The sequence below is a fragment of the Salmo salar genome, chromosome 25 (genome assembly GCF_965601325.2).
Source record: "Salmo salar chromosome 25, fSalSal1, whole genome shotgun sequence".
Classification (NCBI taxonomy): domain Eukaryota; kingdom Metazoa; phylum Chordata; class Actinopteri; order Salmoniformes; family Salmonidae; genus Salmo; species Salmo salar.
Window position 1 is genome coordinate 51,394,975 of NC_138315.1, and position 24,388 is coordinate 51,419,362.

The 24,388-nt window shown below is 46.1% G+C and overlaps 1 protein-coding gene across 3 annotated transcripts in view; it reads right to left on the bottom strand.

Annotated features, from left to right (window-relative positions):
* LOC106586919 (myc box-dependent-interacting protein 1) overlaps positions 1-23,905 on the bottom strand; it is a 36,609-nt gene extending 12,704 nt beyond the window's left edge. For 2 of the 3 annotated variants that reach the window (XM_082969208.1, XM_082969206.1), the window contains exons 1-11: positions 23,499-23,905; positions 21,559-21,639; positions 20,631-20,685; positions 20,294-20,388; positions 14,619-14,714; positions 13,530-13,643; positions 13,022-13,114; positions 11,245-11,330; positions 10,170-10,245; positions 8,697-8,752; positions 4,359-4,440 (exon numbers count right to left, since the gene is read on the bottom strand). In XM_082969208.1, the coding sequence (XP_082825334.1) occupies positions 4,359-4,440; positions 8,697-8,752; positions 10,170-10,245; positions 11,245-11,330; positions 13,022-13,114; positions 13,530-13,643; positions 14,619-14,714; positions 20,294-20,388; positions 20,631-20,685; positions 21,559-21,639; positions 23,499-23,657 (993 nt within the window). In that variant the 5' untranslated portion in view covers positions 23,658-23,905. The remainder of the gene's footprint in view (positions 1-4,358; positions 4,441-8,696; positions 8,753-10,169; positions 10,246-11,244; positions 11,331-13,021; positions 13,115-13,529; positions 13,644-14,618; positions 14,715-20,293; positions 20,389-20,630; positions 20,686-21,558; positions 21,640-23,498) is intronic. The other variant, XM_082969207.1, reaches the window with a different exon arrangement.
* Between the last annotated feature and the right edge of the window lie 483 nt (positions 23,906-24,388).

Genomic DNA, 24,388 nt, shown 5'->3' on the forward strand with positions numbered 1-24,388 from the left:
CAGGGTGTGATATGGGTGGGCATTCTATGTCCTTTTTTCTATGCTTTGTATTTCTTAGTTTTGGCCTGGTATGGCTCTCAATCAGGGACAGCTGTACATCGTTGTTGCTGATTAGGAGTCATACTTAGGCAGCGTGTTTTTCCTTTGGGTTTTGTGGGTAGATGTTTTCTGTTTTGTGAGTATACTTGACAGAACTGTTTGGCTGTCGTTTGTTTTTTCCCGTTGTTTAATAATAATAAAGAAGATGAGCACGATACACACTGCAACTTGGTCTACTCCTTCAGACGGCCGTTACACATGCGGAGACCTCACCTGGTTAACTGGTCCCACGAGAGACGAAACCTCTCTCATCTTCACTCAATGCCTACGTTTACCTCCACTGTACTCACATCCTACCATACCCTTGTCTGAACATTATGCCTTGAATCAATTCTACCCCCCCCCCAAAAAAAATCTGCTCCTTTTATTCTCTGCTCCCAACGCACTAGACGACCAGTTCTTATAGCCTTTAGCCGTACCCTTATCCTACTCCTCCTCTCCTCTCCTCTCCTCCTCTGTTCCTCTGGTGATGTAGAGGTTAATCCAGGCCCTGTAGACCCCAGTACCACACTTATTCCCCAGGCGCTATCATTCGTTGACTTCTGTAACCGTAAAAGCCTTGGTTTCATGCATGTTAACATTAGAAGCCTCCTCCCTAAGTTTGTTTTACTCACTGCTTTAGCACACTCTGCCAACCCGGATGTCCTAGCCGTGTCTGAATCCTGGCTTAGGAAGGCAACCAAAAATTATGAAATTTCCATCCCCAACAACAACATTTTCTGCCAAGATAGAACTGCCAAAGGGGGCGAGGTCGCAATCTACTGCAGAGATAGCCTGCAGAGTTCTGTCATGCTATCCAGTTCTGTGCCCAAACAGTTCGAGCTTCTACTTCTAAAAATCCACCTTTCCAGAAATAAGTCTCTCACTGTTGCCGCTTGATGTAGACCCCCCTCTGCCCCCAGTTGTGCTCTGGACTCCATATGCAAATTGATTGACCCCATTTATCTTCAGAGTTCATACTGTTAGGTGACCTAAACTGGGATTTGCTTAACACCCAAGCAGTCCTACAATCTAAGCTAGATGCCCTCAATCTCACACAAATTATCAAGGAACCTACCAGGTACAACCCCAAATCCGTAAACACGGGCACCCTCATAGATATTACAATGACCAACCTGCCCTCTAAATACACCTCTGCTGTCCTCAACCAGGATCTCAGCAATCACTGCCTCATTGCCTGCATCCGTAATGGGTCCGCGGTCAAACGACCACCCCTCATCACTGTCAAACGCTCCCTAACACACTTCAGCAAGCAGGCCTTTCTAATCAACCTGGCCCGGGTATCCTGGAAGGATATTGACCTCATCCCGTCAGTAGAGGATGCCTGGTTATTCTTTAAAAGTGCTTTTCTCACCATCTTAAATAAGCATGCCCCATTCCATTTTTTTTAAACTAACTAACTATTCACCCCGCAGCAACTTGCCCAAGCCCACCCCGCTTCTCCTTCACCAAAATCCAGACGGCTGATGTTCTGAAAGAGCTGCAAAATCTGGATCCCTACAAATCAACTGGGCTAGACAATCTGGACCCTCTCTTTCTAAAATGATCCGCCGCAATTGTGGCAACCCCTATTACTAGCCTGTTCAACCTCTCTTTCGTATCGTCTGAGATCCCTAAAGATTGGAAAGCTGTTGCGGTCATCCCCCTCTTCAAAGGGGGAGACACTCTAGACCCAAACTGTTATAGACCTATATCCATCCTGCTCTGCCTTTCTAAAGTCTTTGAAAGCCAAGTTAACAAACAGATCCCCGACCATTTCGAATCCCACCTTAACTTTTCCGCTATGCAATCTGGTTTCCGAGCTGGTCATGGGTGCACCTCAGCCACGCTCAAGGTCCTAAACGATATAATAACCGCCATCGAAAAAAGACAGTACTGTGCAGCCGTCTTCATCGACCTGGCCAAGGCTTTCGACTCTGTCAATCACCGCATTCTTATCGGCAGACTCAACAGCCTTGGTTTCTCAAATGACTGCCTGGTTCACCAACTACTTCTCAGATAGAGTTCAGTGTGTCAAATCGGAGGGCCTGTTGTCCGGTCCTCTGGCAGTCTCTATGGGGGTGCCACAGGATTCAATTCTCGGGCCGACTCTTTTCTCTGTATATATCAATGATGTCGCTCTTGCTGCTGGTGATTCTCTGATCCACGTCTACGCAGACGACACCATTCTGTATACTTCTGGCCCTTCTTTGGACACTGTGTTAACTAACCTCCAAACGAGCTTCAATGCCATACAACTCTCTTTTCCGTGGCCCCCAACCGCTCTTAAATTCTGGTAAAACTAAATGCATGCTTTTCAACCGATCGCTGCCTGTACCTGCCCGCCCGACTAGCATCACTACTCTGGACGGTTCTGACTTAGGGGGACCAGTACGAAAAAAAATTGATCATTGCAACCCCACGAGGTGAGATCTTGCATGGAGCCCCTGGCCGAGGGATATTGACAATTCTTTTGTGTTTCTTCCATTTGCGAATAATCGCAACAAATGTTGTCACCTTCTCACCAAGCTGCTTGGCGATGGTCTTGTAGCCCATTCCAGCCTTGTGTAGGTCTACAATCTTGTCCCTGACATCCTTGGAGAGCTCTTTGGTCTTGGCCATGGTGGAGAGTTTGGAATCTGATTGATTGATTGCTTCTGTGGACAGGTCTCTTTTATACAGGTAACAGGTAACACAGGTAACAGGTAACACACTTTAAGAGTGTGCTCCTAATCTCAGCTCATTACCTGTATAAAAGACACCTGGGAGCCAGAAATCTTTCTGATTGAAGGGGGGGGTCAAATACTTATTTCCTCATTAAAATGCAAATAAATTTCAAAATGTTTTGACATGCGTTTTTCTGGATATTTTTGTTGTTATTCTGTCTCTCACTGTTCAAATAAACCTACCATTAAAATTATAGACTGATCATTTCTTTGTCAGTGGGCAAACGTACAAAATCAAGCAGGGGATCAAATACTTTTTTCCCTCACTGTATAGCACAGAAATATTCCATCACCTGAAAAAAAACCGTAGAAAACCCTCAATATCCACAGCAGAACCACCTGTGCTTCATCACATGTTTATTTACTAAAGTGCGGGAAAAACTAAGCGATTACTCAAGGTCCGCATCACCGAACATAAAGTCATCCATTCTTAGAAATGATCAACAGTGCTTCCTCAGAATTAAATCACGACATTACAACACTCAAGTTGATTGTGACAGAGAAGGTTCCCATGCCCTGTAGGGGTGGGGACATTGATAACGTCCTACTAAAACGGGAATGCTTCTGGCTCCACTACCTGGACAGTCTGCCCTGTTAATGAGGCCATTTACAGTATCATGTAGTTTACATTAAGCAGACATGCAGGCAGACAGAGAACAGTATTTTACATTAAGCAGACAGGCAGACAGAGAACAGTAGTTTACATTAAGCAGACAGGCAGACAGGCAGACAGACAGAGAACAGTATTTTACATTAAGCAGACATGCAGGCAGACAGAGAACAGTATTTTACATTAAGCAGACAGGCAGACAGACAGAGAACAGTATTTTACATTAAGCAGACAGGCAGACAGGCAGAGAACAGTATTTTACATTAAGCATACATGTAGACAGACAGAGAACAGTATTTTACATTAAGCATACATGTAGACAGACAGAGAACAGTATTTTACATTAAGCAGACATGCAGACAGACAGAGAACAAGAAGAAGCACAGAGTGACAGCAGAGAACAGAGGTGAGTTGGCAGCGTACCCAGCGATGTGGGCTTGTGTGGAAAAAATGCCAGGGCCAAATTATTTTCCCAGTCCGCCCCTGATCTGTTGTCTGTTGTTTTCTCTAAATTATGAAAAGGTGCATGTGTATGTTTTTGTATCCGGGCCCACGTGAACGTCTATCTGTGCTTGCCTTGAAAAACTTCCCCAAAGACTTGCAGCAACAATTTCCAGAGGGCCACGTGTGTGTGTGTGTGTGTGTGTTTGTCTGTGTGTGTATATGTGTGTGTGTGTGTGAGTATATGTGTTTGTATGTGTTTGTGTGTGAGTGTGTGTATTTGAGTGTGTGTGTATTTGTGTGTATTTGAGTGTGTGTGTATTTGTGTGTATTTGAGTGTGTGTGTATTTGTGTGTATTTGTGTGTGTGTGTTTGTGAGTATTTGTGTGTGTGTGTTGTGTGTGTGTGTGTGTGTGTGTGTGTGTGTGTGTGTGTGTGTGTGTGTGTGTGTGTGTGTGTGTGTGTGTGTGTGTGTGTGTGTGTGTGTGTGTGTGTGACAATACCTTGGAGGGGGACTTAGGGATGGGAGGCGGTCCGCCTGGACTCAGAGTGTGATTGGCTAGACTTGCTCCTCTGGGGAGCTCACTAGAAGAGAGAGGGAAGAAAGGAGAGCGAGAGAGAGAGAGAGAGAGAGAGGGGAGAAGGAAAGAAAAGAGAGAGAGAGGGGAGAAGGAACGAGGAGAGAAAGAGAGAGAGAGAGAGAGAAGAAGGAGAGAGAGAGAAGGAGAGAGAGAGAGGGAGAAGGAGAGAGGGAGAGGGGAGAAGGAAAGAGAGAGAGAGAAAGGGAGAAGGAAAGAGAAGAGAGAGAGAGAGAGAGAGAAGAAGGAGAGAGAGAGAAGGAGAGAGAGAGAGGGAGAAGGAGAGAGGGAGAGGGGAGAAGGAAAGAGAGAGAGAGAGAAAGGGAGAAGGAAAGAGAAGAGAGAGAGAGAGAGAGAGAGGAGACAGACAGAGAGAGAGGGGAGAAGGAACGAGGAGAGAGAGAGACAGAGAGAGAGGAGAAGGAACGAGGAGAGAGAGAGAGACAGAGAGAGAGGGGAGAAGGAACGAGGAGAGAGAGGAGCCAGACAGAGAGAGAGGGGAGAAGGAACGAGGAGAAAGAGAGACAGACAGCGAGAGAGGGGAGAAGGAACGAGGAGAGAGAGAGAGGGGAGAAGGAACGAGGAGAGAGAGGAGACAGAGAGAGAGGGGAGAAGGAACGAGGAGAGAGAGGAGACAGACAGAGCGAGAGGGGAGAAGGAACGAGGAGAGAGAGAGACAGACAGAGAGAGAGGGGAGAAGGAACGAGGAGAGAGAGAGACAGACAGAGAGAGAGGAGAAGGAACGAGGAGAGAGAGAGACAGACAGAGAGAGAGGGGAGAAGGAACGAGGAGAGAAAGAGACAGACAGAGAGAGAGGGGAGAAGGAACGAGGAGAGAGAGAGAGGGGAGAAGGAACGAGGAGAGAGAGGAGACAGAGAGAGAGGGGAGAAGGAACGAGGAGAGAGAGGAGACAGACAGAGCGAGAGGGGAGAAGGAACGAGGAGAGAGAGAGAGGGGAGAAGGAACGAGGAGAGAGAGGAGACAGACAGAGAGAGAGGGGAGAAGGAACGAGGAGAGAGAGAGACAGACAGAGAGAGGGGAGAAGGACAGAGAAGAGAAAGATAGTGTTCAGCAGTTATCAAACTATATACGTTAACTAGACACTATATCGTTATCCGTTTTGAGCAGTTTGAATAAGCGATAGTTAATTGTATTGTTGACATGAAAATCATACTAAAAATGAATATTGCGTTTTGAAAAGCAGATGAACAAGAGACTTTGTGAATGTGTTTGTTGTACTCAGTCAATTGACTAAAAGTTTAGAAAATTGCATCAAAGTGATTGAAAGAGAAAAGTGTAACTTCCAGGGCTCTGTGAAGTCCAGACTGCTTGTTGATTCCTCAGAATGCTCCGAGTGGCCTTAAAATACCTTCAACCAGTTTGATTACAATGTTGGATTTTAACCCAGACTCCAAAAAAAAGACTCCCCATTCAAAACAGTTTTAACAGGACACCCTAACCAAAACCCTCCAACACCACCAAAACAGTTTTAACAGGACACCCTAACCAAACCCCTCCAACACCACCAAAACAGTTTTAACAGGACACCCTAACCAAACCCCTCCCCTTATATAAAGGTTAAAAAAATTACAACGACTCTACTTGATCTACTTGAAAAGCACCAAGTATTTTGTCTTGCATACCCACAATACCCCATAATGTCAAAGTGGAATTGTGTTTGTAGAACATTTTTATAAATTAAAAGTTTAAATGTCTTGAGTCAATAAGTATTCAACCCCTTTGTTATGACAAGCCTAAATAAGTCCAGGAGTAAAAATGTGCTTAACAAGTCACATAACAAGTCACATAATAAGTTGCATGGACTCTCTCTGTGTGCAATAATAGTGTTTAACATGATTTTTAAATGACTACTTTGAATGGTATATCAATGTACCCAATCACTACAAAGATACAGACGTCCTTCCTAACTACATTAAGAGGCAGGTATCCTAGTGGTTAGAGGGGCAGGTAGCCTAGTGGTTAGAGAGGCAGGTAGCCTAGTGGTTAGAGAGGCAGGTAGCCTAGTGGTTAGAGGGGCAGGTAGCCTAGTGGTTAGAGGGGCAGGTAGCCTAGAGGTTAGAGGGGCAGGTAGCCTAGTGGTTAGAGGAGGCAGGTAGCCTAGTGGTTAGAGGGGCAGGTAGCCTAGTGGTTAGAGGGGCAGGTAGCCTAGTGGTTAGAGGAGGCAGGTAGCCTAGTGGTTAGAGAGGCAGGTAGCCTAGTGGTTAGAGGGGCAGGTAGCCTAGAGGTTAGAGGGGCAGGTAGCCTAGTGGTTAGAGGAGGCAGGTAGCCTAGTGGTTAGAGGGGCAGGTAGCCTAGTGGTTAGAGGGGCAGGTAGCCTAGTGGTTAGAGGAGGCAGGTAGACTAGTGGTTAGAGGGGCAGGTAGCCTAGTGGTTAGAGAGGCAGGTAGCCTAGTGGTTAGAGGAGGCAGGGTAGCCTAGTGGTTAGAGGAGGCAGGTAGCCTAGTGGTTAGAGAGGCAGGTAGCCTAGTGGTTATAGGAGGCAGGTAGCCTAGTGGTTAGAGGAGGCAGGTAGCCTAGTGGTTAGAGGAGGCAGGTAGCCTAGTGGTTAGAGGGGCAGGTAGCCTAGTGGTTAGAGGGGCAGGTAGCCTAGTGGTTAGAGGGGCAGGTAGCCTAGTGGTTAGAGGGGCAGGTAGCCTAGTGGTTAGAGGGGCAGGTAGCCTAGTGGTTAGAGAGGCAGGTAGCCTAGTGGTTAGAGCGTTGGGCCGATAACCGACAGGTTGATGGATCAAATCTCTGACCTGACATGGTAAAAATCTGTCATTCTGCTCCTGAACAAGGCAGTTAACCCACTGTTCCCTGGTAGGCTGTCATTGTAAATAAGAATTTGTTCTTAACTGACTTGCCTAGTTAAATGAAGGTTAAATAAATTAAAAAAACAAGTTGCTAGAGAGGAAGTAAACTGCTCAGGGATTTCACCATGAGGCCAATGGTGATTTTAAAAGAGTTACAGAGTTTAATGGTTGTGGTAGGAGAAAACTGAGGATGGGTCAACAACATTGTAGTTACTCCACAATACTAACCTAATTTCCAGAGTGAAAAGGAGGAAGCCTGTACAGAATAAAAATATTCCAAAACATGCATCCTGTTTGCAACAAGGCACTTAAGTAAAACTGCAAAAAAATAACTTTTTTTGTCCTGAATAGAAAGTGTTATGTTTGTTGCCAATCCAACACAACACATCACAGAGTACCACTCTTCATATTTTCAACCATGGTGGTGGCTGCATCATGTTATGGGTATGCTTGCCATCGGCAAGGACATGGGAGTTTTTTAGGATAAAAAGAAACAGAATACAGCTATAAGCACAGGTAGAATCCTAGAGGAAACCCTGGTTCAGTCTGCTTTTCAACAGACTCTGGGAGACAAATTCTTCTTTCACCAGGACAATAACCTAAAACACAAATAACCCAAATCTACACTGATGATTACCAGAGTTGATTACCAAGACAACAATGAATGTTCCTGAGTTGCCTAGTTACAGTTTCGACTTAAAATCGACATGTAAATCTATGGCAAGACTTGAAAATGTCTGTCTAGCAACGATCAACAATCAAATTGACCGAGCTTAAATAATTTACAAAAGAAAAATGGGCGAATGTTGCACACTCCACGTATGCAAAGATCTTAGAGACTTTACCCAGGAAGACTCACAGCTGTAATCGCTGCCAAAGGCGCTTCTACAAAGTATTGACTCAGGGGTGTGAATACTTATGTAAATTCATTTTCAGTATTTTATTTTCAATAAATGTACAAACATTTCTAAAAACATGTTTTCACTTTGTCATTATTGAGTATTGTGTGTAGAATTAGTGAGATTTAACAAATATATTTGATCAATTTAAAATTCAGGAGGTAACAAATCAAATCAAATGCATTTATAAAGACCTTCTTACATCAGCTGATGTCACAAAGTGCTGTACAGCTGATGTAAGAAGGAGCCCCCATCCATCCTAACTAACTCATCACTTCAACCCCCACCGTGTCACCACAGGCACCAGTACAATAGCCCCTTTGATCAACACAATAGCCCTCTGTCACTCCAACCAACACCTTTCACAACATGTCTACACATAGACACAAGGACCCCTCCTCCCATCCACAATACTGTCATCAGAACAATGGGGTGTGATGTTTACATCCTAGATGTTATTGATAGTTTGACAGAAGTCATCCTATATAAACTAGTGACTGAATTAACAATGATAAAAGAGGAAAGTATAAAACACAATAACAGAGACTCACCCGCACATGTCCTGTCTCTCCAGTTTGACAAGAACATCGTACAGATTCTGGTCCAGCTGCACACGGTGAGTATAACACAGAGACAGAGAGAGAGAGAGAGAGAGAGAGAGAGAGAGAGAGAGAGAGAGAGAGAGAGAGAGAGAGAGACGAGACAGACAGACAGACAGACAGACAGACAGACAGACAGACAGACAGACAGACAGACAGACAGACAGACAGACAGACAGACAGACAGACAGACTATCAAATCTTCGATATCCATGGACATCTCGGTTACACCAACATGCAAGTCATCACTCAGAGGAAAATCACCACTAACTTAGGATGGACAACAGACTCACCTTCCCAAACTCTTTGGGATGGACAACAGACTCACCTTCCCAAACTCTTTGGGATGGACAGCAGACTCACCTTCCCCATCTCCTTGGGATGGACAGCAGACTCACCTCCCCATCTCCTTGGGATGGACAGCAGACTCACCTTCCCCATCTCCTTGGGATGGACAGCAGACTCACCTCCCCATCTCCTTGGGATGGACAGCAGACTCACCTCCCCATCTCCTTGTGATGGACAGCAGACTCACCTTCCCCATCTCCTTGGGATGGACAACAGACTCACCTCCCCATCTCCTTGGGATGGACAGCAGACTCACCTCCCCATCTCCTTGGGATGGACAACAGACTCACCTCCCCCATCTCCTTGGGATGGACAACAGACCCACCTTCCCCATCTCTTTGGGATGGACAACAGACTCACCTCCCCATCTCCTTGGGATGGACAACAGACTCACCTTCCCCATCTCCTTGGGATGGACAGCAGACTCACCTCCCCATCTCCTTGGGATGGACAACAGACTCACCTTCCCATCTCCTTGGGATGGACAGCAGACTCACCTCCCCATCTCCTTGGGATGGACAACAGACTCACCTCCCCATCTCTTTGGGATGGACAACAGACTCACCTTCCCATCTCCTTGGGATGGACAACAGACTCACCTCCCCATCTCCTTGGGATGGACAGCAGACTCACCTTCCCATCTCTTTGGGATGGACAACAGACTCACCTTCCCATCTCCTTGGGATGGACAACAGACTCACCTTCCCATCTCCTTGGGATGGACAACAGACTCACCTCCCCATCTCCTTGGGATGGACAGCAGACTCACCTCCCCATCTCCTTGGGATGGACAACAGACTCACCTTCCCCATCTCCTTGGGATGGACAGCAGACTCACCTCCCCATCTCCTTGGGATGGACAGCAGACTCACCTCCCCATCTCCTTGGGATGGACAACAGACTCACCTCCCCATCTCCTTGGGATGGACAGCAGACTCACCTCCCCATCTCCTTGGGATGGACAACAGACTCACCTTCCCCATCTCTTTGGGATGGACAACAGACTCACCTCCCCATCTCCTTGGGATGGACAACAGACTCACCTCCCCATCTCTTTGGGATGGACAACAGACTCACCTTCCCCATCTCCTTGTGGAACTTCTCCTCAAAGCCAGCCATACTCTGGAAGGTGCTAACGTAGAAGCCAACACGACTATGGAGACAGAGAGAGAGGATGGAGATAAGAGATGGAAGGGGGAGAGAGATTTTACTAACAATTATTACAAACCTTATTGAAGTGACATGTATTAATGTATAGCTAGTACTGTCTATAATATCAAACGCTACAAATACATATATTTTATTTTTTCTTCCATTCCAGATGTACCTGTTCCATTCCAGATGTACCTGTTCCATAGTGAAATGTACCTGTTCCATTCCAGATGTACCTGTTCCATAGTGAAGATGTACCTGTTCCATTCCAGATGTACCTGTTCCATTCCAGATGTACCTGTTCCATTCCAGATGTACCTGTTCCATTCCAGATGTACCTGTTCCATTCCAGATGTACCTGTTCCATTCCAGATGTACCTGTTCCATTCCAGATGTACCTGTTCCATAGTCCAGATGTACCTGTTCCATTCCAGATGTACCTGTTCCATTCCAGATGTACCTGTTCCATTCCAGATGTACCTGTTCCATTCCAGATGTACCTATTCCATTCCAGATGTACCTGTTCCATTCCAGATGTACCTGTTCCATTCCAGATGTACCTGTTCCATTCCAGATGTACCTGTTCCATTCCAGATGTACCTGTTCCATTCCAGATGTACCTGTTCCATTCCAGATGTACCTGTTCCATTCCAGATGTACCTGTTCCATTCCAGATGTACCTGTTCCATTCCAGATGTACCTGTTCCATTCCAGATGTACCTGTTCCATTCCAGATGTACCTGTTCCATTCCAGATGTACCTATTCCATTCCAGATGTACCTGTTCCATTCCAGATGTACCTGTTCCATTCCAGATGTACCTGTTCCATTCCAGATGTACCTGTTCCATTCCAGATGTACCTGTTCCATTCCAGATGTACCTGTTCCATTCCAGATGTACCTGTTCCATTCCAGATGTACCTGTTCCATTCCAGATGTACCTGTTCCATTCCAGATGTACCTGTTCCATTCCAGATGTACCTGTTCCATTCCAGATGTACCTGTTCCATAGTGAGGGCAGTTCCTCCTGAAGATCTTCATTAATCTCCTCAAACACCTTCTGAGCTCTCTCCAACTCATCCTCCGCCTGACACACACACACACATACACACTGATGATTATTTTTTATCACTTCCCATTCCTATACACTGCACACTGAGTGGACAAAACATTATGAACACCTGCTCTTCCCGTTCCAATGCACTACACACTGAGTGAACAAAACATTATGAACACCTGCTCTTCCCGTTCCAATGCACTACACACTGAGTGAACAAAACATTATGAACACCTGCTCTTCCCGTTCCAATACACTACACACTGAGGGCAAAAGGGGGTGCAACTCAATATTAGGAAGGTGAACAGCCAACGACTGGTGGCTACTGGCCAACGACTGGCCAACGACTGGCCAACGACTACTGGCCAACGACTACTGGCCAACGACTGGCCAACGACTACTGGCCAACGACTACTGGCCAACGACTGGCCAACGACTACTGGCCAACGACTGGCCAACGACTACTGGCCAACGACTACTGGCCAACGACTACTGGCCAACTACTGACCAACGACTGGCCAACGACTGGCCAACTACTAGCCAACGACTGGCCAACTACTAGCCAACGACTGGCCAACTACTGGCCAACTACTGGCCAACTACTGGCCAACGACTGGCCAACGACTGGCCAACTACTGGCCAACTACTGACCAACGACTGGCCAACGACTGGCCAACTACTGGCCAACTACTGGCCAACTACTGACCAACTACTGGCCAACTACTGACCAACTACTGACCAACTACTAGCCAACTACTGGCCAACTACTAGCCAACGACTGGCCAACTACTGGCCAACTACTGACCAACTACTGGCCAACTACTGGCCAACTACTAGCCAACTACTGGCCAACTACTGACCAACGACTGGCCAACTACTAGCCAACGACTGGCCAACTACTGGCCAACTACTGGCCAACTACTGACCAACGACTGGCCAACGACTGGCCAACGACTGGCCAACTACTGGCCAACTACTGGCCAACTACTGACCAACTACTGGCCAACTACTGACCAACTACTAGCCAACTACTGGCCAACTACTAGCCAACGACTGGCCAACTACTGGCCAACTACTGGCCAACTACTGACCAACTACTGGCCAACTACTGGCCAACTACTAGCCAACTACTGGCCAACTACTGACCAACTACTGACCAACTACTGGCCAACTACTGACCAACTACTGACCAACTACTGGCCAACTACTGACCAACTACTGACCAACTACTAGCCAACTACTGGCCAACTACTGGCCAACTACTGACCAACTACTAGCCAACTACTAGCCAACTACTGGCCAACTACTGGCCAACTACTGGCCAACAACTGGCCAACTACTGGCCAACTACTGGCCATCTACTGGCCAACTACTAGCCAACTACTGGCCAACTACTGGCCAACTACTGACCAACTACTAGCCAACTACTGGCCAACTACTGGCCAACTACTGGCCAATGACTAGCCAATGACTGTATGCCAAATAATTGGTATTTTTATTCATACTGTATTTGTTTTTCAGTGAATATTTCATTTGATTTTGTAAACCATATCTCCCTTGTCTGAAGACAAAGGTTTTGTGCCTGGGAAAGAAGCTGTGGAAAATGGAGGCTCTTTCTAAACGTCTAAAACTATTGCTGGCAGATTATATACTAGACTACATTCTGAAATCCCCATGAAAGCACTAGTCGACAAGGTGGTTGACAAGGGTGATGGACCCACCTGGTTCCTCGAGAGGTTACTCTGAGCAATGTTGTGGGCTGACAGGATGCCCTGAGCCCAAACTGGAGTGGCCCTCTCTAACAGAGACACTGGCTGGAGATTGGAAGAGAGAGAGATAATATATAAAGAGGGAGGGAAGACAGAGAGAGAAAGAGAGAGGGAGGGGTGGAGAGGGAGAGAAAGAAATAGAGAGAGAGAGAGAGAGAGAGAGAGAGAGCGAGGGAGAGAGAAATAGACAGAGATAAAGGGGGGAGAGAGAGATAGAGCGAGAAAGAGAGCGAAAGAGAGAGAGAGATAATAGGGGGAGAAAGAGATAGAAAGAGCAAAAGAGAGAAAGAGAGAGATAAAGGGGGAGAGAGATACATAAAGGGGGATAGAGAGAGATAGAGGGAACGAGATAGACAGTCATTTTAAACAGATATATTTAGTTCTGAGTAAATTACTGGCAAACGCAGACAACAGATTGATGTTAATAAAAGGCCCACAGTGCTGGGACAGGTCCTGTTACCTTGGTGATCTTGATGCCCCCGTCCTTTCCTTTCTTCCCCTTATTGGTAGAAGACTGGTTGTGTCTGGCGCTGTCATAGTCCACAAGCTTCCTGTCACGCTTAGCAATACGAGACTGAAGAAGAAGAACAATACTTTATTGTCAAGAGAAGAGGGGATGGGCGGGGGGAGAAAGACTAACACACAAGTGATAAGAACAGGTCGGTATGCAGTATGTATGAATCAAAGCAAATCATTAGGAAGAGAGTACGACGATGACGATCCTACCTTAATCACAGGGAACTTCCCCAGGTATGATCCTACCTTAATACCTGGGTACTTCCCCAGGTATGATCCTACCTTAATGCCAGGGAACTTCCCCAGGTATGATCCTACCTTAATGCCAGGGAACATCCCCAGGTATGATCCTACCTTAATTTCAGGGTACTTCCCCAGGTATGATCCTACCTTAATGCCAGGGAACTTCCCCAGGTATGATCCTACCTTAATTTCAGGGAACTTCCCCAGGTATGATCCTACCTTAATGCCAGGGTACTTCCCCAGGTATGATCCTACCTTAATACCAGGGAACTTCCCCAGGTATGATCCTACCTTAATACCAGGGAACTTCCCCAGGTATGATCCTACCTTAATACCAGGGAACTTCCCCAGGTATGATCCTACCTTAATACCAGGGAACTTCCCCAGGTATGATCCTACCTTAATACCAGGGAACTTCCCCAGGTATGATCCTACCTTAATACCAGGGAATTTCCCCAGGTATGATCCTACCTTTATATCAGGGAACTTCCACAGGTATGATCCTACCTTTATATCAGGGAACTTCCCCAGGTATGATCCTACCTTAATACCAGGGAACTTCCCCAGGTATGATCCAACCTATTAACCCGGGACTTCCCCAAGGTATGATCCTACCTTAATACCAGGGAACTTCCCCAGGTATGATCCTACCTTTATCTGGGAACTTCCCAGGTATGATCCTACCTCAATATCAGGGAACTTCTCCACGTATGATACTACCTTTATCTGGGAACTTCCCCAGGTATGATCCTACCTTTATATCCGGGAACTGCCCCAGGTATGATCCTACCTTTATATCAGGGAACTGCCCCAGGTATGTGTCCATGGATATCAAAGCATTATCCACAAGCTTCTGATGGAAGTCTGTCCACAGAACGTCAGTGTCCTGCAACCGGAACAGAAACAAGGAAGTCGCCATTAAATCCGCACGCACGCACGCACCCACGCACATTTATTTACCTGCATACAGAGCAGACACATCTTACCGCAAGGCGGCTCAACTTACCCTGCTGTCCCTAGGCTCAACTACCCTGCTGTCCCTAGGCTCAACTACCCTGAGGCTCAACTACCCTGCTGTAATACCAACCTGTCCTAACACACTGGTACAGCTCTATGCTCTAATACCAACCTGTCCTAACACGCTAGTACAGCTCTATGCTCTAATACTAACCTGTCCTAACACGCTAATACAGCTCTATGCTCTAATACCAACCTGTCCTAACACTAGTACAGCTCTATGCTCTAATACCAACCTGTCCTAACACTAGTACAGCTCTATGCTCTAATACCAACCTGTCCTAACACTAGTACAGCTCTATGCTCTAATACCAACCTGTCCTAACACGCTAGTACAGCTCTATGCTCTAATACCAACCTGTCCTAACACTAGTACAGCTCTATGCTCTAATACCAACCTGTCCTAACACTAGTACAGCTCTATGCTCTAATACCAACCTGTCCTAACACACTAGTACAGCTCTATGCTCTAAAACCAACCTGTCCTAACACGCTAGTACAGCTCTATGCTCTAATACCAACCTGTCCTAACACGCTAGTACAGCTCTATGCTCTAATACCAACCTGTCCTAACACGCTAATACAGCTCTATGCTCTAATACCAACCTGTCCTAACACACTAGTACAGCTCTATGCTCTAATACCAACCTGTCCTAACACGCTAGTACAGCTCTATGCTCTAATACCAACCTGTCCTAACACGCTGGTACAGCTCTATGCTATAATACCAACCTGTCCTAACACGCTAGTACAGCTCTATGCTCTAATACCAACCTGTCCTAACACTAGTACAGCTCTATGCTCTAATACCAACCTGTCCTAACACGCTGGTACAGCTCTATGCTCTAATACCAACCTGTCCTAACACGCTAGTACAGCTCTATGCTCTAATACTAACCTGTCCTAACACGCTAATACAGCTCTATGCTCTAATACCAACCTGTTCTAACATGCTAGTACAGCTCTATGCTCTAATACCAACCTGTCCTAACACGCTAGTACAGCTCTATGCTCTAATACCAACCTGTCCTAACACGCTAGTACAGCTCTATGCTCTAATACCAACCTGTCCTAACACGCTAGTACAGCTCTATGCTCTAATACCAACCTGTCCTAACACGCTAATACAGCTCTATGCTCTAATACCAACCTGTCCTAACACTAGTACAGCTCTATGCTCTAATACCAACCTGTCCTAACACTAGTACAGCTCTATGCTCTAATACCAACCTGTCCTAACACTAGTACAGCTCTATGCTCTAATACCAACCTGTCCTAACACGCTAGTACAGCTCTATGCTCTAATACCAACCTGTCCTAACACGCTAGTACAGCTCTATGCTCTAATACCAACCTGTCCTAACACGCTAGTACAGCTCTATGCTCTAATACCAACCTGTCCTAACACGCTAGTACAGCTCTATGCTCTAATACCAACCTGTCCTAACACGCTAGTACAGCTCTATGCTCTAATACCAACCTGTCCTAACACGCTAGTACAGCTCTATGCTATAATACCAACCTGTCCTAACACGCTAGTACAGCTCTATGCTCTAATACCAACCTGTCCTAACACTAGTACAGCTCTATGCTCTAATACCAACCTGTCCTAACACTAGTACAGCTCTATGCTCTAATACCAACCTGTCCTAACACTAGTACAGCTCTATGCTATAATACCAACCTGTCCTAACACGCTAATACAGCTCTATGCTCTAATACCAACCTGTCCTAACACGCTAATACAGCTCTATGCTCTAATACCAACCTGTCCTAACACGCTAGTACAGCTCTATGCTCTAATACCAACCTGTCCTAACACTAGTACAGCTCTATGCTCTAATACTAACCTGTCCTAACACGCTAGTACAGCTCTATGCTATAATACCAACCTGTCCTAACACGCTAGTACAGCTCTATGCTCTAATACCAACCTGTCCTAACACTAGTACAGCTCTATGCTCTAATACCAACCTGTCCTAACACGCTAGTACAGCTCTATGCTCTAATACCAACCTGTCCTAACACGCTGGTACAGCTCTATGCTCTAATACCAACCTGTCCTAACACGCTGGTACAGCTCTATGCTCTAATACCAACCTGTCCTAACACTAGTACAGCTCTATGCTCTAATACTAACCTGTCCTAACACTAGTACAGCTCTATGCTCTAATACCAACCTGTCCTAACACTAGTACAGCTCTATGCTCTAATACCAACCTGTCCTAACACGCTAGTACAGCTCTATGCTCTAATACTAACCTGTCCTAACACGCTAGTACAGCTCTATGCTCTAATACCAACCTGTCCTAACACGCTAGTACAGCTCTATGCTCTAATACCAACCTGTCCTAACACGCTAGTACAGCTCTATGCTCTAATACCAACCTGTCCTAACACGCTAGTACAGCTCTATGCTCTAATACCAACCTGTCCTAACACTAGTACAGCTCTATGCTCTAATACCAACCTGTCCTAACACTAGTACAGCTCTATGCTCTAATACCAACCTGTCCTAACACGCTAGTACAGCTCTATGCTCTAATACCAACCTGTCCTAACACGCTAGTACAGCTCTATGCTATAATACCAACCTGTCCTAACACGCTAACACAGCTCCTACTTCTGTCACAAGGGAGAGTGATGGTGAGAATAACAGTGAGTGAGAGAGAGTGAGAGAGACAGGGAGAGAAACAGGGAGAGAGAGTGACAGAGACAGGGAGAGAGAGAATGAGAGTGTGAGCGAGAGTGAGAGAGAGAGTAAGAGAGACAGGGATTGAGTGAGAGAGTGAGAGAGAGACAGGGGAAGAGAGTGAGAGAGAGACAAGGAGAGAGAGTGAGAAAAACAGGGAGAGACAGGGAGAGAGACAGGGAGCGAGAGAGTGAGAGAGACAGGGAGAGAGATAGAGAGACAAGGAGAAAGAGTGAGAGAAACAGGGAGAGAGACAGGGAGAGAGTGAGAGAGACAGAAGGAAAGATTGAGGGCTGAGAGACTGTCACAGAGGAAGAGACAGGGAGGGACTGACAGAGGAGAGACTGTGACAGAGAGACTGTGACAGAGGAAGAGACAGGGAGAGACTGACAGAGGAGAGACTGACAGAGGAGAGACTGACAGAGGAGAGACTGACAGAGGAAGAGACAGGGAGGGACTGACAGAGGAGAGACTGACAGAGGAGAGACTGACAGAGGGAGAGACTGACAGAGGAGAGACTGACAGAGGAGAGACTGACAGAGGAAGAGACAGGGAGAGACTGACAGAGGAGAGACTGACAGAGGAGAGACTGACAGAGGGAGAGACTGACAGAGGAGAGACTGACAGAGGAGAGACTGACAGAGGAGAGACTGACAGAGGAGAGACTGACAGAGGAGAGACTGACAGAGGAAGAGACAGGGAGAGACTGACAGGGAGAGACTGACAGAGGAGAGACTGACAAAGGAGAGACTGACAGAGGAAGAGACAGGGAGGGACTGACAGAGGAGAGACTGACAGAGGAGAGACTGACAGAGGAGAGACTGACAGAGGAGAGACTGACAGAGGAGAGACTGACAAGAGGAGAGACTGACAGAGGAAGAGACTGACAGAGGGAGAGACTGACAGGGAGAGACTGACAGAGGAGAGACTGACAGAGGGAGAGACTGACAGGGAGAGACTGACAGGGAGAGACTGACAGAGGGAGAGACTGACAGAGGAGAGACTGACAGAGGAGAGACTGACAGAGGAGAGACTGTGACAGAGAGACTGTGACAGAGGAAGAGACAGGGAGAGACTGACAGAGGAGAGACTGACAGAGGAGAGACTGTGACAGAGAGACTGTGACAGAGGAAGAGACAGGGAGAGACTGACAGAGGAGAGACTGACAGAGGAGAGACTGACAGAGGAGAGACTGACAGAGGAAGAGACAGGGAGAGACTGACAGAGGAGAGACTGACAGAGGAGAGACTGACAGAGGAGAGACTGACAGAGGAGAGACTGACAGAGGAAGAGACAGGGAGAGACTGACAGGGAGGGACTGACAGAGGAGAGACTGACAGAGGAAGAGACAGGGAGAGACTGACAGAGGAGAGACTGACAGAGGAGAGACTGACAGAGGAGAGACTGACAGAGGAGAGACTGACAGAGGAGAGACTGACAGAGGAGAGACTGACAGAGGAGAGACTGACAGGGAGAGACTGACAGAGGAGAGACTGACAGAGGGAGAGACTGACAGGGAGAGACTGACAGGGAGAGACTGACAGAGGGAGAGACTGACAGAGGAGAGACTGACAGAGGAGAGACTGACAGAGGAAGAGACAGGGAGAGACTGACAGAGGAGAGACTGACAGAGGAGAGACTGACAGAGGAGAGACTGACAGAGGAAGAGACAGGGAGGGACTGACAGAGGAGAGACTGACAGAGGAGAGACTGACAGAGGAGAGACTGACAGAGGAAGAGACAGGGAGAGACTGACAGGGAGAGACTGACAGAGGAGAGACTGACAGAGGAAGAGACAGGGAGAGACTGACAGGGAGAGACTGACAGAGGAGAGACTGACAGAGGGAGAGACAGGGAGAGACTGACAGGGAGAGACTGACAGAGGAGAGACTGACAGAGGAGAGACTGACAGAGGAAGAGACAGGGAGAGACTGACAGAGGAGAGACTGACAGAGGAGAGACTGACAGAGGAGAGACTGACAGGGAGAGACTGACAGAGGAAGAGACAGGGAGAGACTGACAGGGAGAGACTGACAGAGAGAGACTGACAGGGAGAGACTGACAGAGAGAGACTGACAGGGAGAGACTGACAGAGGAGAGACTGACAGAGGAGAGACTGACAGAGGGAGAGACTGACAGGGAGAGACTGACAGAGGAGAGACTGACAGAGGAGGAGACTGACAGGGAGAGACTGACAGAGGAGAGACTGACAGAGGAGAGACTGACAGAGGAGAGACTGACAGAGGAAGAGACAGGGAGAGACTGACAGGGAGAGACTGACAGAGAGAGACTGACAGGGAGAGACTGACAGAGAGAGACTGACAGGGAGAGACTGACAGAGGAGAGACTGACAGAGGAGAGACTGACAGAGGGAGAGACTGACAGGGAGAGACTGACAGAGGAGAGACTGACAGAGGAGGAGACAGGGAGAGACTGACAGAGGAGAGACTGACAGAGGGAGACTGACAGAGAGAGACTGACAGGGAGAGACTGACAGAGAGAGACTGACAGGGAGAGACTGACAGAGAGAGACTGACAGAGGAGAGACTGACAGAGGAGAGACTGACAGAGGAAGAGACAGGGAGAGACTGACAGAGGAGAGACTGACAGAGGGAGAGACTGACAGGGAGAGACTGACAGAGGAGAGACTGACAGAGGGAGAGACTGACAGAGGGAGAGACTGACAGAGGGAGAGAGACGAGGGATAAGAGGAAGTTAATCTGACTTTTGTAGCATAAATTCAGATGACCTCTGACCTCGACGATGCAGTCCACATCATCTTTGCCGTACCACTCCGGCTCGTACATGTCAGACAGACACTCCTTAAGGTTCTTGGAGGATTCGTGCATCGCTGTAGACAGAAGGACAGACAGACAGACTTACCAGTGAAGGAATACACCATCGTTCTACACTGATTATCAATACCTGGGTTGTGTTAATTAAAGACACACAAAGGTAAACACTTTAATAGGTTTTGAAATGGCAAAATGAAAGTAGCGTTTTGTTTATTGAACAAGTCCAAGTAGTCCCTCCTTGTTTCAGTTTAGGACTGGCGTCTTAAAGTGTACGTAGACATTACAGAGAAAGTCTTACTTTGTACTGCAGCCAGGTAGACCCTTAGGTCTTTTTGCAGTTTGGAACCCTCTGTCTGAAAACAGAACGTAAAACACCTGTTATTAAACACTTTACAGCTCCGGTAGGTGAGACAAGGTAAGACTGTGGATTGAATTATAGATGGCGAGGAATGGAGGCAGCTACTAAAATGGGGATCGGTTGGGTTTTTACAATATATCAATGTTTGTTTCAGTCCAGGACTGGAGTCTTAATGGGTATGTAGACATCACAGGAGAAGAAAAAAAATAATCCTACTTTGTATTGCAACCAGGTAGACCCTCAGGGTTTTTTGTTGTTGTTGTGATTTAAGAGCATTGGGCCAGTAACTGAAAGGTCGCTGGTTTGAAACATCGAGCTGACGAGCTGAAAAATGTGGCGATGTGTCCCTTAAGCAAGACACTTAACCCTAATTGCGCCCGTACGTCGCTCCGGAAAATAGCGTATTCTAAATGACTAAAATGTAAAATGGTTCGTTCCGTACAAGATTCTGTCACGTCCTGACCAATATTTAGGTATTATTTGTATTATATTTGGTCAGGACGTGGCAGAGGTATATTTGTTTGGTATTGTGGGGTTTTGTGTGTGGTGTAGTGGGGTGTGTTAGTTTTGGTATAGGTTCTAGGTTAAGTTTTCAATGTGTAGTTTTGGGTGTTGGACTCTCAATTGGAGGCAGGTGTTTCTAGTTGCCTCTGATTGGGAGTCCTATAAGTAGGTGTGCGTTTGTTTGGTAGGTTGTGGGTAGTTGTATTTTGCACTGCGTTTATTCTGCCTGTAAAACTGTCACTAGTCTTTATTCGTTTTTTTTCTCTCCGTGTTCTATTTATTCTATTAAATAATAAGATGAGCATTCACATCCCGGCTGCGTTTTGGTCTGTACAAACCAACGAACTCTGTGACAGATTCTTACATATTGTTTGTTGAAGTTGATAACTCCTTCCTCAAACGCAACATCTCTGGTCTCGTCCGCTTTCCCCAGCTTCTGCATAACCTGGAGAAGAGAAACAAACAACATTCATCTTCATCCTGGCCCATGGTGGATACAGCAGATAAAACACTGTCTCTCATTCATACAGCACGTCTATGTGTCACTAAGACAATCACAGGGTAGGTCATGTACAGTGTAGTAGACACACAGGATGTACGTCTATAGCAATATTGATGAACAATGTAGAGTAACCATGTGGCTCAGTTGGTAGAGCATGGTGTTTGCAACGCCAGGGTTGTGGGTTCGATTCCCACGGGGGGCCAGCACAGAAAAAAATGTATGAAATGTATGCATTCACTACTGTAAGTCGCTCTGGATAAGAGCATCTGCTAAATGACTAAAATGTAATACAGTATATATTCTCTCCCATCATTAAGACAGTGGATGAATCAAATTCCCCTCCATCATTAAGACAGTGGATGAATCAAATTCCCCTCCCATCATTAAGACAGTGGATGAATCAAATTCCCCTCCCATCATTAAGACAGTGGATGAATCAAATTCCCCTCCATCGTTAAGACAGTGGATGAATCAAATTCCCCTCCATCGTTAAGACAGTGGATGAATCAAATTCCCCTCCCATCATTAAGACAGTGGATGAATCAAATTCCCCTCCATCGTTAAGACAGTGGATGAATCAAATTCCCCTCCATCGTTAAGACAGTGGATGAATCAAATTCCCCTCCATCGTTAAGACAGTGGATGAATCAAATTCCCCTCCATCGTTAAGACAGTGGATGAATCAAATTCCCCTCCATCGTTAAGACAGTGGATGAATCAAATTCCCCTCCATCGTTAAGACAGTGGATGAATCAAATTCCCCTCCATCGTTAAGACAGTGGATGAATCAAATTCCCCTCCATCGTTAAGACAGTGGATGAATCAAATTCCCCTCCATCGTTAAGACAGTGGATGAATCAAATTCCCCTCCATCGTTAAGACAGTGGATGAATCAAATTCCCCTCCATCGTTAAGACAGTGGATGAATCAAATTCCCCTCCATCGTTAAGACAGTGGATGAATCAAATTCCCCTCCATCGTTAAGACAGTGGATGAATCAAATTCCCCTCCATCGTTAAGACAGTGGATGAATCAAATTCCCCTCCATCGTTAAGACAGTGGATGAATCAAATTCCCCTCCATCGTTAAGACAGTGGATGAATCAAATTCCCCTCCATTGTTAAGACAGTGGATGAATCAAATTCCCCTCCATCATTAAGACAGTGGATGAATCAAATTCCCCTCCATCGTTAAGACAGTGGATGAATCAAATTCCCCTCCATCATTAAGACAGTGGATGAATCAAATTCCCCTCCATCATTAAGACAGTGGATGAATCAAATTCCCCTCCCATCATTAAGACAGTGGATGAATCAAATTCCCCTCCCATCATTAAGACAGTGGATGAATCAAATTCCCCTCCATCGTTAAGACAGTGGATGAATCAAATACATTCGTTTTTAAATATTGAAAAAACTTGGGCTACAAAGAAAAACCGAAGAGCAGAATTTGAGGTAATTTGGCATTGAGTCTTACATTCACTAGAAATGAAAGCTGCGGGAGCATGTGGCTCTGAGCAGGTGTGATGTCAGCGATGTTTATGTGTCTGTATATTCTTTGTGTATATGTATGGTGTCTCTCTTTTTTTGTAAATAATAATAATCTCACAACAACAACAACAACAAAAATCTACCGCATCTTGTCGACGATAGTATGTTTTTTATATAAAGGTTAACGGTCAAGATGTGTCACTGATTCCTCTCCGGTGATGTATCATAGCAGGATGGAAGCAGATATCATGACCGAAATAACCCGAAACAAACGGTAAATAACAACAAATTAAACCTTATTATGTTTCTTACCTTCTCTTGGGCCCGTGTTAATTTCTTCTGCACGTTACTAGCGAGTTTCCCCGCAGTAACCCCCTTCCCCATACCCATCTCAGCCATTTTGTCTTCTCGATTAGCTCTCGATTCAATATAATAAAAAATAACAACTCCTACGGATAAAAAAAGAGACATCAACGTCGATTAAAATAAATAAATAATTGTCACCGCTCGTTATTCTATGGCTTATGCACCTTTACAACGTTTTGTATCAGGTGTGTGTGTTTACCGAATAGAACGAGCGACGGGGTTCCAACTTCCAGCGATGCGTAGAGTAGCGTAACCTTGCGTTATGTCAGTCAGTGGACGATAATAACCAACGCGTCGGGGGTTTCCTCTTAAAACGAAAAGCTGACTAGCAGCCTTACTGCACATCCCACTGTTTCCTTAGACCTACTGTTATTTTTCCTTTATGCACTTGGGGGCGATATTGCTTTGGTCAACTCACCAAATAAAACGGAAAGTCCTGTCTGGACTAAAGACTTGACGGTAAAAAGTCCTGTTTGGACTAAAGACTTGACTGTAAAAAGTCCTGTTTGGACTAAAGACTTGACTGTAAAAAGTCCTGTTTGGACTAAAGACTTGACGGTAAAAAGTCCTGTTTGGACTAAAGACTTGACTGTAAAAATTCCTGTTTGGACTAAAGACTTGACTGTAAAAAGTCCTGTTTGGACTAAAGACTTGACGGTAAAAAGTCCTGTCTGGACTAAAGACTTGACGGTAAAAAAGTCCTGTTTGGACTAAAGACTTGACTGTAAAAAGTCCTGTTTGGACTAAAGACTTGACGGTAAAAAGTCCTGTCTGGACTAAAGACTTGACGGTAAAAAGTCCTGTTTGGACTAAAGACTTGACGGTAAAAAGTCCTG